We start from the raw sequence: 22268 nt of genomic DNA on the forward strand, positions 1-22268 counted from the left end.
TGATCACCTTTCTTTTAAACACAACAGCCTTGCCTTACAATACACGCTAGCCACACTGATGACAGGGTAAAGCACCATCTCGTATATTGTGGCAACACAATGCCTCAATGCCTTAGTATACATCATGAACTAGCTCTGAGACAAGACCCAGGCATTATAATGGGGAAACATCTTTCATGACAATTCACAGTGAAAGAAAAATGTAGTGACGGCGTCTAGGTGAAAAACCGCAAGATGCCATTCAAGTGAAGCATGTAAACATTGAATTCCTGAGCATGCGTATGTTTATTGACAAATCATCCAACAAAGAGGTGTCAGGGCACAGTGAAAAGGGATTTTCCTTTACATTGTCTAGCCTTCCATTCGCCACATATTACTCACAGGGAGCTGCCACTGCTCAAACACACATTAGTCATTAAAGGAAAATAGCAGGGTTATTACACTTCTCTTATCATTACTCTGCTGCTACAACCACTGAGCTAGATTAACGCTCGATGGATAGGGGTGTCATTGGATATGTGATTCAAAGTAATTTTACCCACTGCTGCTCTTGAGATTCAAATTGAACACTATAAAACATCCTGACCTCATCTGAACTAACCAGTTAATGTGGATTAAAAAGTACTTTGCACATTTATACAAAAAGAAGCCACATAAAGGACCTCGGAGTAACATGAAAGAAAGAAACAAACAAACAAAAACAAAAAAATGAACACCACAAATGTTCTGTTTCAAGCTATTTTAAATTATTGTCTTGGCTGAACCTAAAGGACTCTACTTCTACAAAAACCATAAACCAAACAATCTGGTGCTTCTCTGTAAGAGTTCTTCTAAAGTAGTAATCAACGTATAGCCTGTAATGGCACTGCAGCCTAACGTAGCCTAGCAAGTTTACAGTCTAAGTGGCAGTTAAAGAGAATCTAAATCACAACCACTAAGCTACTGGCAGACGTAAAAGCCACTAAAATATCAGACATCCCATAAGCAAGATGTATGGAGCTAAAAAGTTGTATCAAGGTGCTGCTGCTTTAGTCAGAAGTGCAATGAACTGATACAGGATACGTCCAGTGAAATCTAAAGTTTTTCATTGAATAGGTTGTGGTTAACAGGTGTTTTTTTTTTCACAGTTAAAAAAAAAAAAAAAAAGACAAAAACAATGCTGCAATATTCCTCACCAAATATTAGACCATGTGTTTGTGTGTGTGTGTGTGTGTGTGTGTGTGTGTGTGTGTGTGTGTGTGTGTGTGTGTGTGTGTTTTCTTACCTAACCCCCTGTTACTAAACCCTAGAGTGTAACAGACATTACAGATGTGCGTAACATGTATATGAACTTTGTATATATTCTCGCTACAGTGTCATGTCACCTCAGGAGGCCTGAATAGGTGGCAATAAGAAAGATAAAGTACCAAAATCTGTCCACGTTAGATTGTTTTACAGAAATAAAATATTATGCGATGCTGAGCACATCCATATTTTACAACGTAGCACTGTCAAGATCTCAGATAATTTATTAAAGATTTCCTTATACCCAGCCTAATATTGTGGCACTCTGACAAGTAAGAATATACAGGCTTTGTTGTCAACATTGAATTACATTCTTTCTGTGGACCGAAAATAGGTTGTGATTTAGGGAAGAAAAACAAATGTTTCTCACTCCTTTGATCATTGAGCACAGTGTAGATTCACTAGTGAAGTCCACAATGGTGCAGGGCTATGTAGTCTGTAAGGCACAAGAAAGTGAACAAGTCAGGAGTGAGTCATAAGTCCTCAATAAAAATAAATCGCTAGCTTGTAATGGCTCAGCCTTTTTAATTTAGAGATATTAGATGGACATAGACCATCGTTGGAAGCTATTTTTTTTAAAGAACAGATTATGCATGCTTTCTGTGGCCAAAGAAAGTCAGCGAATCCTCTTTTGTTTACTATTTTCAAACTTACAATTCGTGATAACTTTGACTGACCTCGTGAAAAAATCCCGCTTCACTGCTAAAAGCATAAACCCAGCAATAAACCGCTATAATTGTGCCTTACATAGTCACTACTACACTACTACTCAAATTCTTTGAACTTCTCAGCCTGCCAGAGGTGAAAAGTGTTTATGTCAATTCTGCTGGATCTATTTGTTGACAAATTTCTCTTACGATGATTTTACAAGCCATGCAGCTTGGATTTCAAAAGTCAACACCAGTGTGCCGTTAACCAGTGTTAGCTTTGTTTAAAACTAGCCCTGACCAAACTCGTAAATTGTCACAAACTGTGAGCTAGATAACAATAATTGAGAATAAATCAAGCACACAAAGACAGCAAGTTAGCTTCGCCAGCTAACGTTTCCATGAGCTAATGACAAAAGCTGAGTGGGCTCAGACTACTCCCTGCAACAGAGAAACTATAGTGGGTAATTCAAAATGGGAAAACGCTTGCTATGAGGTAATGCAAGGTTATGTGCACTTTAAAATCACAAGGCGTTTAATAAAATTCAGTCATGTTGAGTGTGTTGCATGTGCTCTGTGCTAACCGGTGTCAACGAACTGTTCGTATCCAAACATTACACTGCTCCTAGCTGGCATTCCAAATCAGTGCTAGTCACTGGCGCTAGCCGCTAACGTTAGTTCATGGTAACCAGCAACAGCAAGGGGCAAACGAGTCTATCAGCTAACGAGCTAGCTGATGCTAATAGGCAAATTAGCCAAATAGCTAGCGAGCAAGTGTACGTTAAATGTCCAGCGTTTACAAAGTATCCCCTCATATATTTGTCATTTCTTCCTCGTTTGCTGATGAACATCAAAGGCAAAGGAGACGACTGGTTGAAGCTCACAGCACTTACCTTAAAGAGCTTGATCTACAACATCTGTGATTTGTTTGATGAGAGACTGCAACAACAAACAATAGCAGCAGCGGCAGCAGCAGCGGAGGCAGCAGCAGCAGCAGCAGCAGGGGCAATTAGCCAACGTTAGTTAGCCAAGTGTCGCCACTACAGAGAGTAGCACAGCAGCTGCAATGCCACCTGTATATCTTTTCTTATGTAGCTATATCGGAACAGACCACGTTTGATATAATGCTGTCATAAATGATGGACTTGAGAATAAAGAGGGAGTAATCGCTGCCGGGATGCTCAGACTAATGTGTGTGAGAGGCACTCAGCATGACAGCATCCTTCTTCATCTTGGGGTGAGAGCAGTCGGGGGGTTCTCCAAGTTCAACCGGTAAAATATCGTCACCCACTGGTCAAAGCTGGGAACATCCACCAAGAGAGTCCTCAGGGTGTCTGTTCTGTACCAACATTGGTCTATCTTCATCCTTAAAAACCTGTGACACTGCCAGATTATATTTGGACTTTCACTGAGCCCAGGAAAGAAAACAGAATAAAATTCCTTTTGGGAAGTCTGATTGAACTGCTATATAAATTTAAAAATTATATATATATATATATATATATATATATATATATATATATATATATATATATATATATATATATATATAATTTATTATTTACATTTACATTTAAACAGGTAATAAATGTTTTACATTAAAAACATACTGTAAAAAACTGTATTGGAGAAGAACAATACGAAAAAATATTACACAATTTAATTACAGAATAAAATAGAGTGAATTAGAATTTGGGACAATTTGAATAAACTGAAGCATTGAATATACAGTAAATATAAGGGAAATGTTGTTTTATATAGATCCACAAATGAGATAGAATAGTTGCAAATGTAAATTTTCTCATATAATAGAATAGAATAGAAATTCTTCCTGGCAAGTTAAATACACCTGAACACCCAACAGAATAGAATACAATAGTATAGAGAAGAACTTTCACCTGACACAACAAAACACAGCAGAACTAAATAGAATAGCAAATGAAGAATATACTGTTAAAGTATTAAGGAATTAGAAAACACCAATATGACCAAACACAAACACGATTTCATCACTGAATACAATAGAATACATGTCTTATGAGAAAGCAGCAGCAGCCTACTTTCATGACATATGAATAAATGTTTGTCTTACATTAGCAGAAACATTTATGGACTTCACTGACATTTGGGTGCGCTTTGCTTGGCGCATGCGCATTATGTATCTCTGGCTGCGTTGAGTCTCGCCTTTTCTGTCACCGCTGTTGATGGGGAAGGGAGGTACAGGTGCGGTGACACCACTGGCCTCTTCGCCTGGAGTGCTCTCTATATAAAACTGCTCATGAGTGAATCCTTTTTTACCTGTAGTGTAAGTCAGTAACTCGACTTAGACCTTCAGCCGCTGCAGTAGACTGAATTAGAGGCGCGCAGGGATCGGACATGATCGGTTTGATCGATTTGCGAGTTCTTCCGTTAAAACCAAGCTGTAATTAAAGACAGCAGCACCTCTGACATGGTAAAGGACACCATTATGTATTTTTTAAATTACATTTAAATGGCTTAATTTTTTACCTTCCCGCCTGGTATGTTTAGACCTTATCTCAGCAGGAGCTGTCTTCGGTATGACCTATTCAATAATCAAATAAATAACAGTTTGCTGTTGATTCCACTGTCATTCCACTGGCTTTATATTTTTACTGTTATATCTACAGTACCATTTACGAAACAAGCCAAAAAAAGTTTTCGTGAAGCTCAATCCAGGAAACTTTCACATGTCACGGGGGTAAAACATTTGGGAGGCCCTCGGGCTGCTATTTTCTTTTCTGCAAGGAACATGTCAGAAAAGTATACTGCATAGATATGACCACTAGATGGCGCCGGTCGCAAAGAAAAAGCAATTCATCATTGCAGTCTTATAATGTATTATAATCCACGTTGATATCAATTTACAAGTCACCCAGATTTACTCTCTGAGAGGCTTAACTTTATGTGAAAACCATTTAAAATCATTTAAGTGTAAGAAAGATTTAGCTCACTCATTTGTTGCTAAATGAAATCTGCAATAGCTGACAGAGGACTTTCCATGTTCTGTAATGTGTAATAGGTAGTGTCTTTGTACCAGTGATTTGTAATACATCTCCTTAGTGACGGCTAAACAATGGAGGCAGGTTCAGACAGGGCTCCCACAAAGTGAATTGGTGTGGCACAGACCCAGCTGGCAATCCCCTGTGGTACCATACCACTGGTGAATAGACCCTCATTTATCTTGGCAAGGCTCAGTACAAAAAGAGCTCGCGCAGGGCTTCTGGATTCGCTTTCCCAGGGGGACAGAAATGGCGTCCCACAGCACAGAGCTCATGTTTCTGCCTCTCTGTGGCACTCAGATTACATCACACACTTCAAACAGACAGGAGCAGTTAGTGAGGAGGGCATCGTTTACTGCAGATACTCCCACTTTATCTACAGGAAAGTTTTGAATGATATTTTGAATATAACCTTGTTTAACTGAGCTGCAGTAAGCGAATAGTAGTATCAAATTAGATTCAAAAACGTTCGGAGGTTTTGTCTTTGATTTGTCCCTTTGGTCTTGTTACTGGTCAAACTTTAACTTGATATAGAAGTTGTAACATTATAAGATTAAATGTAAAACATAACTGAAGCTTTAGCATTTGAACACGAGGATAAAAAGAACATCACAAAATCTTTCAAACTATATTATTTATTACATATTTCTGCCAACTCTTACAGCAACACAAGACCTTGTCAGGTGCAACACATTGCACATACAGTACTCTTACCACTGCTCGAGGCAGAGTCATACTAGTTACAGTAGTTCAAATACTCAGTAGAAGACCAAGAATCACAACAACTCGCCAGAAGCTAAACAAAAACTCTCTCACAAAGTTACAAGGACAAAAACATAGGGACCAACACTAATCAGGAGCTAAAGCATAGTTTTAGGATGAGCTGAACTGTGGTTGTACTAGGACGTACTGTAGCTTCTCCACGCCACAGACCACAGACTTGGACCTTGAATTTCAGCACTGTTCTCTCCATCTTCTCTCCATGGCGTATATGTGTGGGGTTATTTATGAGCATTGAACACACAGAGGCCCAAGGAGGAAGACCTGCTCAGATGGGGTGCCTGAAGTTCTGGCCAGCAAAACGGGCCTTGTCACCAAGCTCCTCTTCAATCCTGAGTAAAAGTGGGGAAGGTTTGTTAAGGTGGATGGATCTATAGCCTCAGAAACTCTGAAATATTGTGCCTTTAAGGAGCAATGAACACCCAACTCATACTATTAATTAAATTCTGTGTGATTGTAGAGATGTGACCTAGCTTTCATTTGGCCATTATACTGCACGTATGCATATGTCTTCGGACTGGACTCACCTGAGCAGCTGGTTGTACTTGGCCAAGCGCTCAGATCGGCAAGGTGCACCTGTCTTGATCTGGACAAGACAACAAATGACACATAAGACGAAATCTGTGACGTAAAAGCTACACCCAGGGTACAGTTTGTATAGTCAGCTTTAAAAATCTCAATGTTACTGACACCAAGCCAATGAACTTTTAAAAATTACTTAATCGGTTAAGGTTTTACCTGTCCAGTGCAGAGACCGACCACCAGGTCAGCAATGAAGGTATCCTCTGTCTCTCCGGAGCGATGGCTGACCATCACACCCCAGCCGCTGCTCTGGGCCATCTTGCAGCTATAAGAAAAGACATATGGAAGCGTTGTAAGCCAGCTGACACTTAATTTACTTTGTCGGATTTTAGCAACAGGGGTGATCATGCTGCTCCGCTGTGGACACTCACGCCTGCAGGGACTCTGTGACGGAGCCGATCTGGTTGACTTTAAGAAGCAGGCAGTTGCAGGCCTTTTCGGTCACACCCTTGGCAATGCGTTTAGGGTTGGTGACAGTGAGGTCATCGCCCACCACCTGGATACTGGTGCTGGCTGTGAATTTGGACCACGCCTCCCAGTCATCCTGGTCAAAGGGGTCCTCAATGGACACAACTGTTAGGATGGACAGAAAGAAAGAGCAATGTTACGACCGTTCATAAATCAAACACATCTGAACTGTTTAATATGACATCTTGGTCAAAAGTTATACAGAAACCTCAAATCTGTATTAACTGATGTTTCTGGCCACTTGGGGGTAGCAGAGACAAGCTGCTAAGTGCTCCACCACATTCACCAGCTGGCTGTTAAATGTGACTGTAGTATACAGTGGATTTTTAGAGCTTTTTATGCTGACAGCCTCCCGCTATGGCCAAAAATATTGTTTATGAGCTTGGCGAGCGTAAATTGCATTTTTGGACATGGACAGCATGTGCACATGCGATTCTGTTTATACTATAACATGCTAGATGACAATTTATGTGAGATAAAATAATTTGACAAGACTGTGGTCCCCTTACTTGAGTCTGTTCTTAATGCTTTGCATTTTTCCTGCTACACTAAATGGATGTCTATAATATCTTGAAATCTTTGCAACCGTTTGACTAAAAGAGTTTCAGGCTGTTAATCAGAGCCTATGCATTGAAAACGCACCAGGGTAATCTTTGACAAAGCTCCTGTAGAGGTCAGCCAGCTTGTCAGGGGAAATGTAGCGGCTAGGGTCATCAGGAGACTTGAAGTCCAGGTCGTACTTTCCACCCTTGTAGAATTCTGAGGCAGCCACATCCATGCCAATAACAATCTTGTCAGTGTAGCCGGCCTTGGTGATGGCATTCTTCAGCAGCTCCAGAGCTGGAAAAAAAAAAGAACATACTACAGTAAAAATGTGACCAGAGATGTTACTTTGAAAAAAAAAAAAAAAAAGTCAAAACATTGACTTTTTACAAATGAGTCACCACTGAAGACACTGCTCCACTGGGGCATTTGCCCTATCAGTACCTTGACCTGACACTGGAGTCAGAGGCTGGCAGTCAATGCACTCAGGACTGAGCTGAGGCCTTAATTTAGAAACCATATGGCAGCCCAAGAGTGAGATGATGAGTGAAGTTTTTCCCCGGGAAGGTCTAAGAATGCACTGCTTTCAAGACACTCCCTTTGGACTAATCAAGGCACACTGTAACAACTTTCCATGATCACCCTCTAAATGTTTCATAAAATAACATTTAGTTTGTTCAGTCGGATCTTTACTCTGTTAACTGTTCATATGAACCTGTGCTTATGGCTTTCTGACTGTTCCCTCTCACCTTCCTTGTTCTCCAGGATGTTCGGGGCAAAGCCTCCTTCATCTCCTACATTGGTGGCGTCCTTGCCGTATTTCTCCTTGATGACATTCTTCAGGTTGTGGTAGACCTCAGCACCAATACGCATGGCCTCCTTGAAGCTGCTGGCTCCCACAGGCAGGATCATGAACTCCTGCATGGCCAGCTTGTTGCCGGCATGGGAGCCACCGTTGATGACGTTGAAAGCCTGAGGGGAATCAGAGAGGATCCGCTTTCAGCTTAATGGTATCACAACTGAATATAATGATTCTTTGGATCAAACATTAATGGTACATGTCTGTTAGACCTATTAGCATTATGAGTCTTTACATGACTCAGGTAATTGCACTATCATGCTCACAGGGACTGGGAGGATGACTTCAGGGTTGCCAGCCAGGTCAGCAATGTGGCGGTAGAGGGGAACGCCCTTCTCTGCTGCACCAGCCTTACACACAGCCAGGGAGACGCCCAGGATGGCATTAGCACCAAACTTTGCTATGGGAGGGCAAACACAAATATTTCAATATATTGTCTGTGGTTCTTTCAGACTACATTTATGAAATATTATTGTCTTCTGATATTTATATTATTCATTGTTTGATCAGAGTAATTTTCTGAACTAAAAAAGGGCAAAATCAATAACACATGACCTTGAAATAATGAGGTTCTAACTGAATTATCTGTTGCATAAAGAGAATCAATAAGCCTCTATTGATGTTTGTGTGGTATTTTTTTTAAAAGATTGGTTCCTGATATCATTATTTTAAAATAACATCTTTAGTAACACCCATCAATGTTGAAAATACAACCCAGTGTCCCAAATCACTCACTCTCACTCATGCACCACTCCCTGTATAACAGACACTCGGTAGTTTACTCTTGACTAAGCAGTAAATTGGGATTTTTTTTTGTTCACTTATTGATCATCGTCGCTTGCTATAGAGTTGAAAAAATGTTAGGTTTCCAGAGCATTGCATTGTGGGATTGCTAGCAGAACTTGTACTGTAATTTTTTTTGGGGCATTATATTATTATTTATATTGGATACATTTCAAACTCAGACATCAGATGCTTAAATAAAATGGCAAAGGCTAAACATTTAAAAAAAAATAAAAATAAAAATAAGGATTTTTTTTTTTGTCAATCCTGGAAATTAAAATATTTGATGAGATGCTACATCACACTGATGCAAAAATATTGCCATAATACAGTTCTGCTCACTGTACTTGCAACGTTGCCCACAGTGGAAGAATACAACCAGTTTCTACAAATAAATGTATGGAAAAACACTCTTCACGTTGACAAATTGATAATGTCTCATAGTATACTGTATATTGTCAGTAGACAAAATTTTTATAAATTTAAGCTCACAAAACTCTGTATTGATATTGCCAAGCGAGTTATAGAACATAAAGTAGCATCTTACACTTGTTTTCTGTGCCATCCATGTCCAGCATCAGCTTGTCAATCTTTTCCTGCTCCAGAACACTCACATCCTGGATTAGACAAAATATGCCAAGTTAGACTGTACATTTAGAGATAAAAGACTAATTACGTTTAATTCTAACTCATTAGTTCAGAAGAACACACTCCAGTAATTTTAAGACTAATCACAGCACCTCACATTTATACCACTGAAGCTCTGCTAATACAATGGCTTGTAGATACTTTAGATATATCATGTTTATAAATGCAAAGATTAAAAAAAATGAGGCCTATGTAAAATACTCAGAAAGGAACAACAAACAGCTGCTCAACATGTCAGTTTTATGCAGTTGTACAGTTAGTCATCTGGAGACTGTCAGTACTGTTGCCAATGTTACTCATATTTTTGCGTAATTTCTACTGAAGTTAGAAATTGAATAGTAATATTAGTCAAACAATAAATGGTCCTACCTTGCTAACCAGTGCAGGTGCAATTGTTTTATTGATATGCTCAACAGCTTTTGAGACACCTGCAAGGGACAAGCAGACCATGACTGACTCAGACAGAAGAAGACCGTGCAGCGCAGGCGAGACAGATGACCACAGAGCACCCAGTCCAATCATATGAGGATGTAATTTTTGAAAAATAAAATATTGTTTTGCAATCATGACGAGGACTGTGGTCACTTATCTGGTACCATTGCTCTTTATTAGTTTTTTTCTTTTTAGATCTGTTAACATCTGTTAATGCCTGCCAAGGTTAGTTTCACAAGGCAAACCCATTCCCCCATGCTCCTGTGCACAGCGATATATAAAACATGTCATCCTGTTATTCCACACTTTATTTACCTGGTTACACAATGCAGGGGCCAAGAATTCATTTATATATTTAACTGCTCTTTTGACTCCTAACAAGAGGAAGAGAGATGGACGAACCGGAAATGAAGAAGTAAGAGATGAGGACAGACAACAGAATGTATAATAGTGTTGAAATGACATTAAAGATAAGAGCAGAACAGAAGTAACCAAATAGTTTAAAGGGGGAATCAAGGAAGACGGCATACCTTTGCCCATGTAGCGAGTCTTGTCATTGTCACGGAGCTCCAGGGCCTCATAGATGCCTGTGGAAGCGCCGCTGGGCACTGCAGCTCTGAAAAGACCTTGGAGACACAGAGGACATTTCGCAATTATCATTTCCTGAAGTGCTGTGTCATGTCCACGAAAGACAGCAAAGGACCGACTGCAGTTAGAGAAATGTTTCAATGTAATTTCATTCTATGAGCCATTCCCATGACAACCAACTTTCTGACTTCCACATCTGTGATTACTATGTGGCATTTATACAGATCAGATTCTGCATACAAGAACATGTTTGTTGGGACATTGAGTGCAGGAGGGTTTGCTTGGTATTCAAGGGGCACCAACAAGTGAAATGCACTCGGGGTTCAGCTAAGGGCATCCCCTGCCATGGTAATGTTGTCCATTGACTCTCTAGAGAGAAATAAAGCATTTGTGGTGGAAGTTGTACGGGCTGCGCTGCAGAAGGCTGTGATGTAACAGGGGAAGACAGGCTGCCAACTGAGCATGTGCAGTGCATCTGTAAAAGGATGCCAAGCCACGCCCATATAGAAGAGGACGTCCATTTTGGATTCACCCAAGTGAAGACAAACTGGTGGATGAGCAAAAATCCATTCAGTTTGCTCAGTGAGCCGGCAGGGATGTGTGAGTCTGAAGGGATTTAGGGTTTAGGACAGGAGGACAGAGCTGTTGTCTAGGCCCTGAGCTCAGGCTTAACAAATCATCTGCATCAAGTAATGCAGCTGGGGGATGCTGGCAACAATCCATCAGGCTATAAACTGAGATGTAGAGCTATCACATTATAGGTGTCTTATATTTTACCTGGCCAAATACGTTCAAAAGATTCATCAGTAGTATGAATTGACTGATTTTACTGAGATGGTTCTCACGTGGACATAGTGCATCAGCAAATTTACAAGTACATACAGTGGAATAAATTTCTATTTTGTGCTGATAACCCCACCTTGCAGAGGATATTACACTGAGTATAAATGTCTCTCTAGATTACCAGAGCTATTTAAAATGCATCATTCTAAGTACAGGAGGTTTTCTAGTATGCCTGTGATTGTGAGGCAAGCTAGATACATAACACAGCAAAACACATTACAGTTACTATGACAGACATGCTCTGGGCGAAGCACGCTCCCTTTGGTCTGTCCTGTTAATGATGCCAAAACATGCCTAGTGGACTTAAAAGGGAATTGGTGCTATTTACAGTAAACTGGAGCACTTATTAACCATCCCAAACCAGGGCTACTGAATAGAGCAGTCGATCCCCAGTTAATGTTTTAAAGGCAGAGTAGCCTGTCCCACTCACTTCCATGTCAATGGTCATTCAGGTTGCTTCATTAACATTCTCAGGACAATTTATTGGGTTGAGCTGTTCCTTTGTTTTAGCTCTCAGAACAGAACAGCATGCCAAAAAACTTCAGTCACAGTCCGGCCATTAGTTAATTGAATAAACTGATCTCAACCTGAGGCATACGTGTCAAACAGTGGCGGGTTTAAATGCTTTATGCCCTGCGGCTTCATTATGTAATCTAGCATACAGTTAGGTGAGGGAAGCATACTGCTGACTTAATTTACCTGACACCTCTACCTCTCAAGCAATATTTCAACTCAAATCATAGGACTGCTAGAAGTGCCCACTGTCTGAGCTACTGTATATGTGCTCCCAAACAGGAGCCATTACAGTAACAGAATGCTCTAGAGGCAGTGTGATATTACAGGAGCTATTTTCACACATTCACCATCTGATCTGATCCGCTCTGGGCCTGCGGCTGGCAACAGAGTAGCCAAAATGACTTGACCATCCTCATCTACAACCTACCTAGTTTTCAATAGCTATGTAATTTGGCAAGACAAATTAAAAAAAAAAAAAAAAGTTTATATAATTTATAACCAGACATATTCTTACTGTAGCATTACACATACCGGACAATAAATGTCATGGATGACTTCAAATTACCTGTTAAAAAAATGTGTAGCTATTGTACATACAGTAAAGTATGATTTGTAACTACAGTCTTCTGTAATTATGCCATCTTTGACCACAATTACTAAACTTAAACAGTACCTAAAAACATATATTAGCCATGCAGTACCTTTCTTGGTGTATAGATCAACCTCCACCGTGGGGTTGCCACGGGAGTCAAAAATCTCACGAGCGTGGATCTTCAAGATGGACATGGTTCTGGATCTGCAGATGAAACAACAGAAAACAGACATCGGTAAAGTGCTGGTCCACAGGCTGAGCAGACAGATGCTGGTTACCCTGCAATGTTACTTACTGAATTAAAGCTTTGAGTCAAAACAGTGAGTGGGCAAAAAGTAAAATGCTCAATGACTAACTCAGGACAAAATGTAATCTAATTTATAGCTGGAGTTTGGACACACAGCAATAAACCATCTGACGAATTCTCCAATTAAACATTAAATATTGGTCGTGCCCACCACCTGAACCAACTGATGTGGGCTGGCCAGGATTTGCTGAGATATTAGTCACAGATGGGCGTGGCTTATGCAGCAAAAAAAAAAATCTCTGCAGGTCCCTTCAGTTTACTTAATATATCAGATTACATAACAGCTTTGCAAAATGCTTTCAAAACCGAGTTGAGAGCATTACTGTCAAACAGTTAAGTAAGAACTTTTGATAACAATAGTGAAAAGTCACAATAAGAAACGATAAATGAGTGGCTCGGCACAATGCATATCACAGTGCCGTGATACTTCTTTTTTGTCCGAGTTCACTGCATTGTTATGGGTTTGGGGGACTCAATAGTGGTCTAATCTCATGAAACCTTCATTATCTCTCCAAATTCCAGTAGTTGAGGTCAGACAGGGTTTTAAGCCAGACTGTCTGGCCGTGACGCCTGCTGCGCTATTGATTTTCATTTGTTGTATCTGACTTGCCCTGAATGCACGGACTAACTTGCAAATCTACCCACTCTGAATGCATGAATGAACTTTGAGTACAGCCTCCAAAGCTAAGCTAGAGTGCAACTACAGCAGAATCAATGGAAAATCCTCTGTCCTTAAAACTCTGTGTGGAAACATACCACTGGCTACAGCCAAGAGGCAAAAATCACTAAAACACAAATACATCCGGTTCCTTAGCTAAATGGAAATATTTTACAGTCAGTACTGGGGCTAGGTATCGAACCTCAATACTTTTTTGGTATCGACCGAAATGGGTCCCTGGCACAGAGTATTTAAAACTGTCAATTTGGTAAATTTGCACTGAATGTGTGAATTAAAATCTTATTTAGTTATTCTTTGATCAGATAGTTCTTAAATGAAAAGAATTTTTTTCCAAGTTTAGGCTGTTTAATCTTATATTTTGTAAGGCTGCATGTGTTTATACAACATTTAAGAATTTTGGCATCTTTGGTTAAAATGAAAAAGAGGGTTTTATAGAAAAACGTGTTAAATGTTTCACAAAGAAAAGGTACCATTTTGGTATTGGAACAGAAACTCTGAAATTTAAACCACCCCAACTTTTCTTAAATAGATAGATAGATAGATTAGTTGATTACCCCATTAACTGGCAACTATTTTGATAATCCATTCATATCTAGACAAATAGAGATATGTGAAGAAGACTTTAGGAAGCTCTGATGTGTATTTCTCACTATGTATGACATTTTATAGAGAAAACAACTGAGTCATGGAGAGACTAATCTACAGTGAAAATAATAATCTGTTGCAGCGCTCACATACACTGCATATTCACTACATTTCTGTCGTGGACGTCTTGCACACACACTTCAGTACATTTCTATTCCATTTTAAGGATTTTGCTGCCAAATTATTGCAACCACTGGAAAGCAAAGAGGTAACCTGGCAGCACAAAATGGCACCCATGGATAAATAAATAATGAAGGATTGATACCTGATATGTTTTGTAAACGGTATGCATGTAAATTAGAATTATTGCCATGTTGGGCTGCATAAGAATATACCAGCAAGTCATTACTGTGTATTAATAATCAGTTAAATAATTATTCATAAGAGCAATACCTTTAAAACTGCAGTAATAAACTCACAATATACTAACTGAGTGACTTGGTTAAAACCACATGCATCCTCTGGAGGTCTGTTAGGTAGCGAAATGACTAACCATCAATGAAAAAGAAACACTGAAGCTTGTGTAATTTCGCTACATGCAGTAATTTTCCTTTCCCCGTTGGACACCCCCCCCCCACGTCTGCTGCAAGCAACTGGTAGCTCAGTCACTGCCTGAGCCAGCATGTGTAGCCTGTGACTGTGTGACAGACTTCCCATCACATCATTTAAGGCTAGTAGCGGTTCTTTAACAAATGGAAAAGGCGGTCTGCTGGAAGTTGGAGCTGCAACTTGACGCCCTTTTCCCCCCACACACACACAACACACACACACACACACACACACACACACTGCAGCTCTAAATGGAGTGACATCTCGCCAGCTGACGGCCTGGTCTTAAAATAGACGGTGGGCTACAAACCACTCCATCCCGCAAGCCACCCAACCATCAACTGAGCATTTAACTGACGCTTACAAAAATCAGAAATGAACAAGGTATCACAAGCTAGCACAAGGACGAGACTTTGAGTTTATCGTCGAGCAGGAAGAACGCCGTGTACATATGTATACAAGGAGAAAATTGTTTATATTAACACAAACTGTCTTAGAATAGGCCCCTTTAGGTCTCAGCAGTTCTTGTGCAGCTCCGAATTTACAAATAAAGCGCAGAAATAAGGGAGTTAAAGTTACCTTTCCGGCCTTAACTGTGTGCAAAGGACGCGGCTGAGTGTGTCTCTCTCGTGCGGGCAGGCAGAGAAGGCAGTCGTGACGCCCCGGTGCGTCTGATAAGCGGACGTAACCAGGAAGGGCCGGGGTAACGGCGCAACGCCATTGGCCAGGGCTGACTCACGGGGCGGACGAGTGCGAGGAAGGGTGCACGTTCACCATCGTGAGGAGCCAGACATCCCACGTTAGGACGAAGAGGATGCGGACTTTGTGTCTAGGCAGGAGCATCACTTGTAGTAATATAGAATATATGTAATATATAATTGGGAGCAATAGTGTTCTGTTTTTGTTTTTTTTGGGTGGATTATTGGAGATGTAGTTTTTTTTTTTTTGGCGTGAGGATGAGAAAGAGAAAGAGGCAGTATGCGGAAAAGATGACGCAGAGATGAGTACGTGCAGAGAAGCAGGCAGGGATCTCCGATGCGGTGTTTCGTGGTTGGTCACATGTCACTCGTTGGTCACGTTTTCTGGCACTGACTTTTCTTTTCCCTTCACGTATTTAACAATATTGAATGCAATGAAGACGCACGTGCTTTACTTATTAGATTAAGTCCACAGTGGCGCTGATGTATCCTACCGGTTTGCAGGCCAAAGGATGTCGAGACGTCTCGAGTAAAAATCGGTTGAAAATGAATAGGACCGTTGTTTCAACAGCATTTCCAAAATTGCATTTCAGTGGTGGAAAATAACTAAGTACATCTACATGCATAATAATGATACAAAAACTATAACACATTGACGGGGCATTTTACATCATGTGTACTTTTACTTTTGATACTTTTAATTTCATTTAGTTGATAAAATAATTAAAAAATGTAGGACTTTTACTTGTAATGGAGTATTTTTATACTTTGGTCTAATTACTTTTATCAATGTAAGCAGTTGGATGTGGTAGTTGTAGCCTTTTTACACGTGTTTCGTGACATGTTTCACAGAATATACGGCCATAAAAATTCTGTTGAAAAATTAATGGTTATATGTAGTCTTGAGATGTAAAAACTTTTAACTTTCCAAGCAAATGCATACCAGTTTTAGTCTAAACCTAGACACCTTTTGACGTGCAAATCACCAAGTCAGTGCTTAGCGGGAAGCTTCTGTTAAAAGATGCTATGATCCTAGAGTAGTAGGTTTTTGCATTTGTTTTTGCATTAATATCAACACATTATTTTTCCTTATGCCTTTGTTTGTGTTGGAGCATTCATCCACGAAGATTGAAAGTGTTTTATTATCCCCTTATAATATTTACAGATTAAAAATCACTAGTATCCAGCACCAACAGTATACTGGGTCAACTTTCCCCAGTACCCATGGGTAGAAAACCACTGTGTCAATAATCAAACTTAAGACAGTAGGGTGTAGTATTTTTTCCCGTTCAGAGTAAGGCATTGTCGAACTGCTTGGATTTGCATACGTAGGTGCAACACTTATGTATTAAAAACAGGGACTGCACCAGTAGGAGACTACAGTGACAAATCACGACACGAGTGAATAGTGGGTTTGTCCTAGACGTCTGGCATCTCATCATTACTGGACAAGGGTTTCATGCAGCTGCGCAGTGCAGTGCAGCATCCATGGCAGATCACAGTATGATGAAAGCCTGCTGCAGTGACCTTGAGACTCTTGTCAGTGTTACATCCAACTGCGCCATCTGCTGCCCAGATGCTCTCAGTAAACATGCAACAACAGCAAGTGCCTCAAGCTGACGTTCCCAAGTACGGAAGAAGTTAATTATCAAGATTAGGATAGAGGAATTTATTGACTCACAGCCTAAAAAACACATCTCTATTATTTTTCCAGTGAATACTGCCATGATTAAACCTGTAATCTTCAACAGTAATTTTTTCTCCTGAATGAGCCATACAGTCTTGGATTAAAGCACCGATATATGGGTCGCAATGGAAAAATGCGTAAAACATGAACCTCATGTCTAGTCTTTTCTGTGCTCAGAAGATTTGTGAATAAACTGTGATTTAATGACAGTGGTGGAATAAGTATTCAAATCATTTACTTTAGTAAAAGCAGCAATACCACACTGTAACAGTACTCATTTACAAGTAAAGGTTCAACATTCATAATCTTACTTAAGTAAAAGTGCAGAAGTATAGATTATTTAATAATTCTTTTTAGATTAGTGTAAGCCATTCATAATAACAGCTTTTAAGTTGTCACGTTGTGGAAAATCCCCCTGGCTGGTTTTTAGGCCCAGCAGCAGGATACTTTTTCATTTCAGTTCTTTAATTTATCAGCAAGACTACTCCACTGGACCATTTGACCTCTGACCTTCCAGAAAAGGGGTAATTTGAGCTAAATGCTAACGTCAACATTACAGCATGCTCACAGCAACTCTGCTAACATGTGTATGTTTAGCAGATATAATGTTTACCATCTTAGTTTAGCATTTTCCCCTGATAACATTTGCTAATTAACAGTAACACAGAGTACAGTTGGATACCTTGAATATCTGTTTTCATAGCAATCCACCCAATAGCTGTCAAATATTTCACTCTGAACCAGAAATGTCAACCTTATGGTGGTGCTAGAAGAAAAATCAGGGGATCACCAAAGTCCATGAATGTCTGTATAGAATTTCATGGGAATCAGTCCAATGGCTGTTGAGATATTTCAGTCTGGACCGACCAACAGTCCGACATTGCCACGTGGCCAAAAAAAGTGGTTACACGCCTTCATTAATAAGGAGGATGATCGACCGCAAAGGGGATTTTTCATAACCCTGCGACCCAAAGGTTGTTCTTATGGATGGCTTGTAATGGATCTATATCTGTAAAGCATTATTGTTTTATTTACCATTAATAAGGCCATTAGTTACAACTTATAAACCCTTTATCAAAGCGTAATGTATTAGAAAGCGGTACCAATTACAGTCATATTGTTTTATTTGGTCACTAATTTCGGTCTTTTAATTCAATTTTAAAGGAAAATTTTGACATTTTGGGGATACACATATTCACTTTCTTGTGTTAGACAAGAAGATTGATACCACACTCAGGCCTGTAAGGTAAATATGAAGCTGGAGCCAGCAGCCAGTTAGCTTAGCTAGGAAAACAGCGAGCCTGGCTGTGTCCAGAGGAAACCAAATCTGCCTGCCAGCACCTCCAAAGCTCACTAGTTAGCACATTATATCTTGTTTGTTTCATCCATGTAAAACTTGTAGTGTAAAAACAACAATTTGCTGTTTAATGGGGGGTTATGTGACGGACTATTTCTTGACCAGAGACAGTAACTTCCTCCAGTGTCTGCTGGTTGCCTGGTAACTACTACGAACCAAGCATGTTTCGCAAAGATGAGTGTTTCCCAAGTGTATAAGCGTATTTACCAAAATGTGGAATTTCCTCTCAGTGAGTCACACATTCACTGAATTACCCTCCAGTGCCTACCACCTGTGTGACAGGCTCCTTCAGGCCCTCCTCCTGCCATCTACCTGTGAAATGGTTGGAGGCAGCTGCGCTGGTACTCAGCTAATCTGTTGGAGAAGGCTGCAGCGAGATGTAATGAAGCACGATGAGAGAGTGGGTGATCTGTAGCTTGTTGCTGGCAGCCAATTTAAAATATTTCCCCATAACCAAAGCCCCAGCCCTCTCTGATGTTATATTACAATACCAGGCATCCTGGGTGGTGGTGGTGGGAGCAGCCAAGCCAGAATAAAAGTTGGTTTGCAAATTTACTAGCCTCACCCTGCTGCAAATGTTTGAGGAATTATATAAGCTCCTCCCTCTATGCTCTCTGGCGTTAAGAAAAACTCCACTTCGGGAGAAAAGGTGACAAAAGAAATCATGATTTTCGTTTCCATGATGATGACAGTCAAACATATGGATGTACCATACACAGTTTATAACCTTAGTTCTTTAGAGACAGCCTTTTCATACAGTATGTCCTTATAAAAATCTCTGTCCCATAGCCACTGCTGAGCTGCTCTAAATATAAGAGCAATTTGCTCCAGTGGAGCTGCTCAGAGACTCAGGCTGTGGCTTTACTGGGCAGCTTCCAGGTGTGAACGTGTGCAACTGTGCGAGCAGGGCGTTCCTGGAAAGATCCTTCATGCCCAGTGGACCCTGGTCAAAAAAGGTAAATAAAGACTTAAAATCCATCAATTCTTTCTATACAATGGCATTTCCTGATCCAGAGAGCTACACCAACAACCAGTATGTTTTCATGCATACAAAATAACTTGGGTCACTGTGAACAAACATAACATTTTTTTTTTCTTTAACACCTCCATGTAGTTTCAAGTAACACAACGTCCCAAGTCTGCACGATTTGTGGGATAAGTTCATGTCTGGAAGGAAACTTTATATTATCATCACAAACAGAAGAAAAATGACAACGTTAATCATTTACCACCCTGACTTATTTGCACAGCACCATAAATCAAGCTATCTTACAAACAATTCAACTGTACCATTAAAGCCATTTGGCTGTTACACTAAAAAAAAAAGGTGTGGTTTTGTGCATCCTGCTCACGCCAGGACCTCTTTTGTGCAGGTGCAGAAAAAGAAGCTACACTGACATACATGCACATACCAACAGTAATTTCTAAGATTAACAAGTACTCCAGCTTTGTTGGTCCATTCATGTTTAATCTTTAAAACACCTTAATATAAATAAAATAACATGATTAGGTGACAACATTTGCCATAATGCTTCACTTTGGTTGGATCAGTAGCATTCAGGGAAACTCAAAGCAGCAGAGGACAGAAAAGTGGTTAGTCCAAAGAATACTATACAATCTATAAACAAGCAAAAAACACAGGTACAGTGTAAAATGTACAAGCCGTAAATACAAACTGTGTGCTGTGTTGTCACAAATTGTGACCCAAAATTTTAGCTGTGAGAGATAAATAATAACATAAACATTCTTTAACATAAAAAATACATATATTGCACTAATGGCAGATTAGAGGCATGGGCTAGAGTGTCAAGACGGTTGGTAACGCACACAAACACACAACACACACACACACACACACAGATACACATACACACACAAAAATCACAGCTGCAGTTGACAGAAGTGTGTAAAGCAGTGCAAATACTCAAAAGTAAGTTTACTAGCTCTGCTAGGTGTGAACACTTAGAAACATACACATCGTAAGCATAATGAACCTCTTCAAGCTACTAGATATACTAGATGGTAATTCAAGGCACTACCAATCATACGGTTTGAATTGACCTGTTAACTGCTTTGCCATCACACTTCATCAAAACTAGCTCATTAACCGGCAGGTTTTTGGGGGTTTATCCTGACGACGTACTTTGAAAAATCTGAAGAAGAGATCTCTGGTGTAATAAATTCTCATCTGACTTAAAAATGCAAGAAACAACTGGAGAGAACAAATTTAGGATCCCTGTGATGATGTTGACCTATCTAGGGGACTTGGACCCAAGACAAATATAATTTTCTTAACTTCATAATGACAGAATTTAGCTTTGGTTTTCTTTTTTTATTTTGTTATACACTGTGTTTCCTCTTTACCAGGACACTGTACATACAATCTGCAGCTGAATCATATATGTCAAGCTCACCGTATGTGGCCTTTAAATTACTAGTCTTGCTCTGGGCTGGTACAATTACGTCGTTAAAGTTCCCGAGACCTTGAAAACTATGATTGTCCTCAAGGCAAAGATAAACCTAGTGATTTACTAAAGGAGAAGACAGCGTCTGATCATTTCTAAGTGCTGGTGTATGCAAGTTAAGCGCCAAGGGGAATCAAACCTTGGGCCCCTTAATGATCTCAGATTTTGTGCATGTAGAAAACACCGTCCGGACACTTCACCAGTAGAGATCAGCTTTGTTTTCTCCACCTGGCTTTGTTTAACACAGTTTTCATCAGCCGTTAGGCACTGATAGCCGAACACAAAAACAACTGGTATCAATCAAGTGCAGGTCGTAGAAAGGCCGGAAACTCCAGTCCAGAGAGGAAGCAACAATGAGAGTCTTAAATCAAGGTGAGTCCTTTGATCACTTTGTAATTTAATCAGGTCTTTGCTCTCACACACATACACACAGAAATACACTCAAACACACACACACAAATCTGAATCACTATGTTTGTGAGGACTCTGACTAAATTAATTTATTTCCAAACTTAACCCACCTCAGACTTTGATTTCAACAATAGTGCACAAGCCAAATTCCAACCCTAAACCATCTTAAATTTAACCCCAATTCCAAGTTTAACCCTAGATTAAAGGAGTTATTCAACATTTTGGGAAATATGCTCATTCACTCTCTTTTCTGTCCAGTAAATATACCGTAAGTCTGTAAAATACCCCCCTGAAGACCAGCAAAAATATTTTCCCTTTCCCTTATTTGTATGTCCTTGTGAGGACATGTGCTCCTCCTAGGCGAACTGGGCAGTTACACACTCACACACCTGAGTTTGACAGCCCTGGCATTTAAAGTTGAGGTGTTAGACATGTCGCAACTAGTTTGCATCAACAGGTGATACAAGTCGTAATATCCTATTATTTACTATCACTGGCTCCCATGGTTTTGACTCACGGATGTGTGTTTTTATCAGAAGCTGTCCTTTTTCTTTTTTTTTGAGAATGACTCACTACTTTACTAGATAGATGGTGTACAATGGTTTCCTGTGAAGACTGATAACTGATGTTGAACTTCCCTAGTAACCAGTTGGTCAGCACTTGGTTTTTTATTGTTGTAAGAGAGTGCTAGGCAGAAATGCTAGTATTACAAGGTGTTAGACACAGAGGGATGGGCTGTGATGCTGCACAGAAAGACAGCAAGAGGGATGGCCTTTATGTCCTTGTCTACACACATGTTGTCCATGAAAATATTCCAAAGTCAAATATGAGACTGCAACGTTTGTCCGCAAAGAGAAAAAAAAAATGTTTGGGGGGGGGGGGTAT

The 22268-nt window shown here is 40.0% G+C and overlaps 2 protein-coding genes and 1 long non-coding RNA gene across 6 annotated transcripts in view; all 3 read right to left on the reverse strand.

The window, feature by feature from the left end:
• Window positions 1-3165, reverse strand: part of rerea (arginine-glutamic acid dipeptide (RE) repeats a) — a 124792-nt gene extending 121627 nt beyond the window's left edge. For all 3 annotated transcript variants that reach the window (XM_040152147.1, XM_040152149.1, XM_040152146.1), the window contains exon 1: window positions 2825-3165. The gene's annotated coding sequence lies outside the window, so the exon portion shown is untranslated. The remainder of the gene's footprint in view (window positions 1-2824) is intronic.
• Window positions 3166-4126: 961 nt separating this feature from the next.
• On the reverse strand, window positions 4127-4680 carry LOC120804302. The gene is made up of 3 exons (XR_005709430.1): window positions 4583-4680; window positions 4440-4494; window positions 4127-4351 (listed from the first exon to the last, which is right to left on the reverse strand). It is a non-coding gene; the product is annotated as an uncharacterized LOC120804302 (long non-coding RNA).
• Window positions 4681-5568: 888 nt separating this feature from the next.
• On the reverse strand, window positions 5569-15444 carry eno1a (enolase 1a, (alpha)). 2 transcript variants are annotated; one of them, XM_040152785.1, is made up of 12 exons: window positions 15345-15444; window positions 12695-12789; window positions 10577-10672; window positions 9984-10042; window positions 9514-9583; window positions 8450-8583; window positions 8074-8296; window positions 7424-7621; window positions 6685-6886; window positions 6470-6578; window positions 6259-6317; window positions 5569-6063 (listed from the first exon to the last, which is right to left on the reverse strand). In XM_040152785.1, the coding sequence occupies exons 2-12, from the start codon at window positions 12777-12779 to the stop codon at window positions 6000-6002; spliced, it is 1299 nt and encodes a 432-aa protein (XP_040008719.1). In that variant the 5' UTR covers window positions 12780-12789; window positions 15345-15444; the 3' UTR covers window positions 5569-5999. The 2 variants fall into 2 exon arrangements, with proteins under 2 accessions (XP_040008719.1, XP_040008720.1); XM_040152786.1 differs by lacking the exon at window positions 9984-10042 and adding an exon at window positions 10362-10420.
• Between the last annotated feature and the right edge of the window lie 6824 nt (window positions 15445-22268).

This window comes from Xiphias gladius, chromosome 18 (genome assembly GCF_016859285.1).
Source record: "Xiphias gladius isolate SHS-SW01 ecotype Sanya breed wild chromosome 18, ASM1685928v1, whole genome shotgun sequence".
NCBI classification, from domain to species: Eukaryota; Metazoa; Chordata; class Actinopteri; order Istiophoriformes; family Xiphiidae; genus Xiphias; species Xiphias gladius.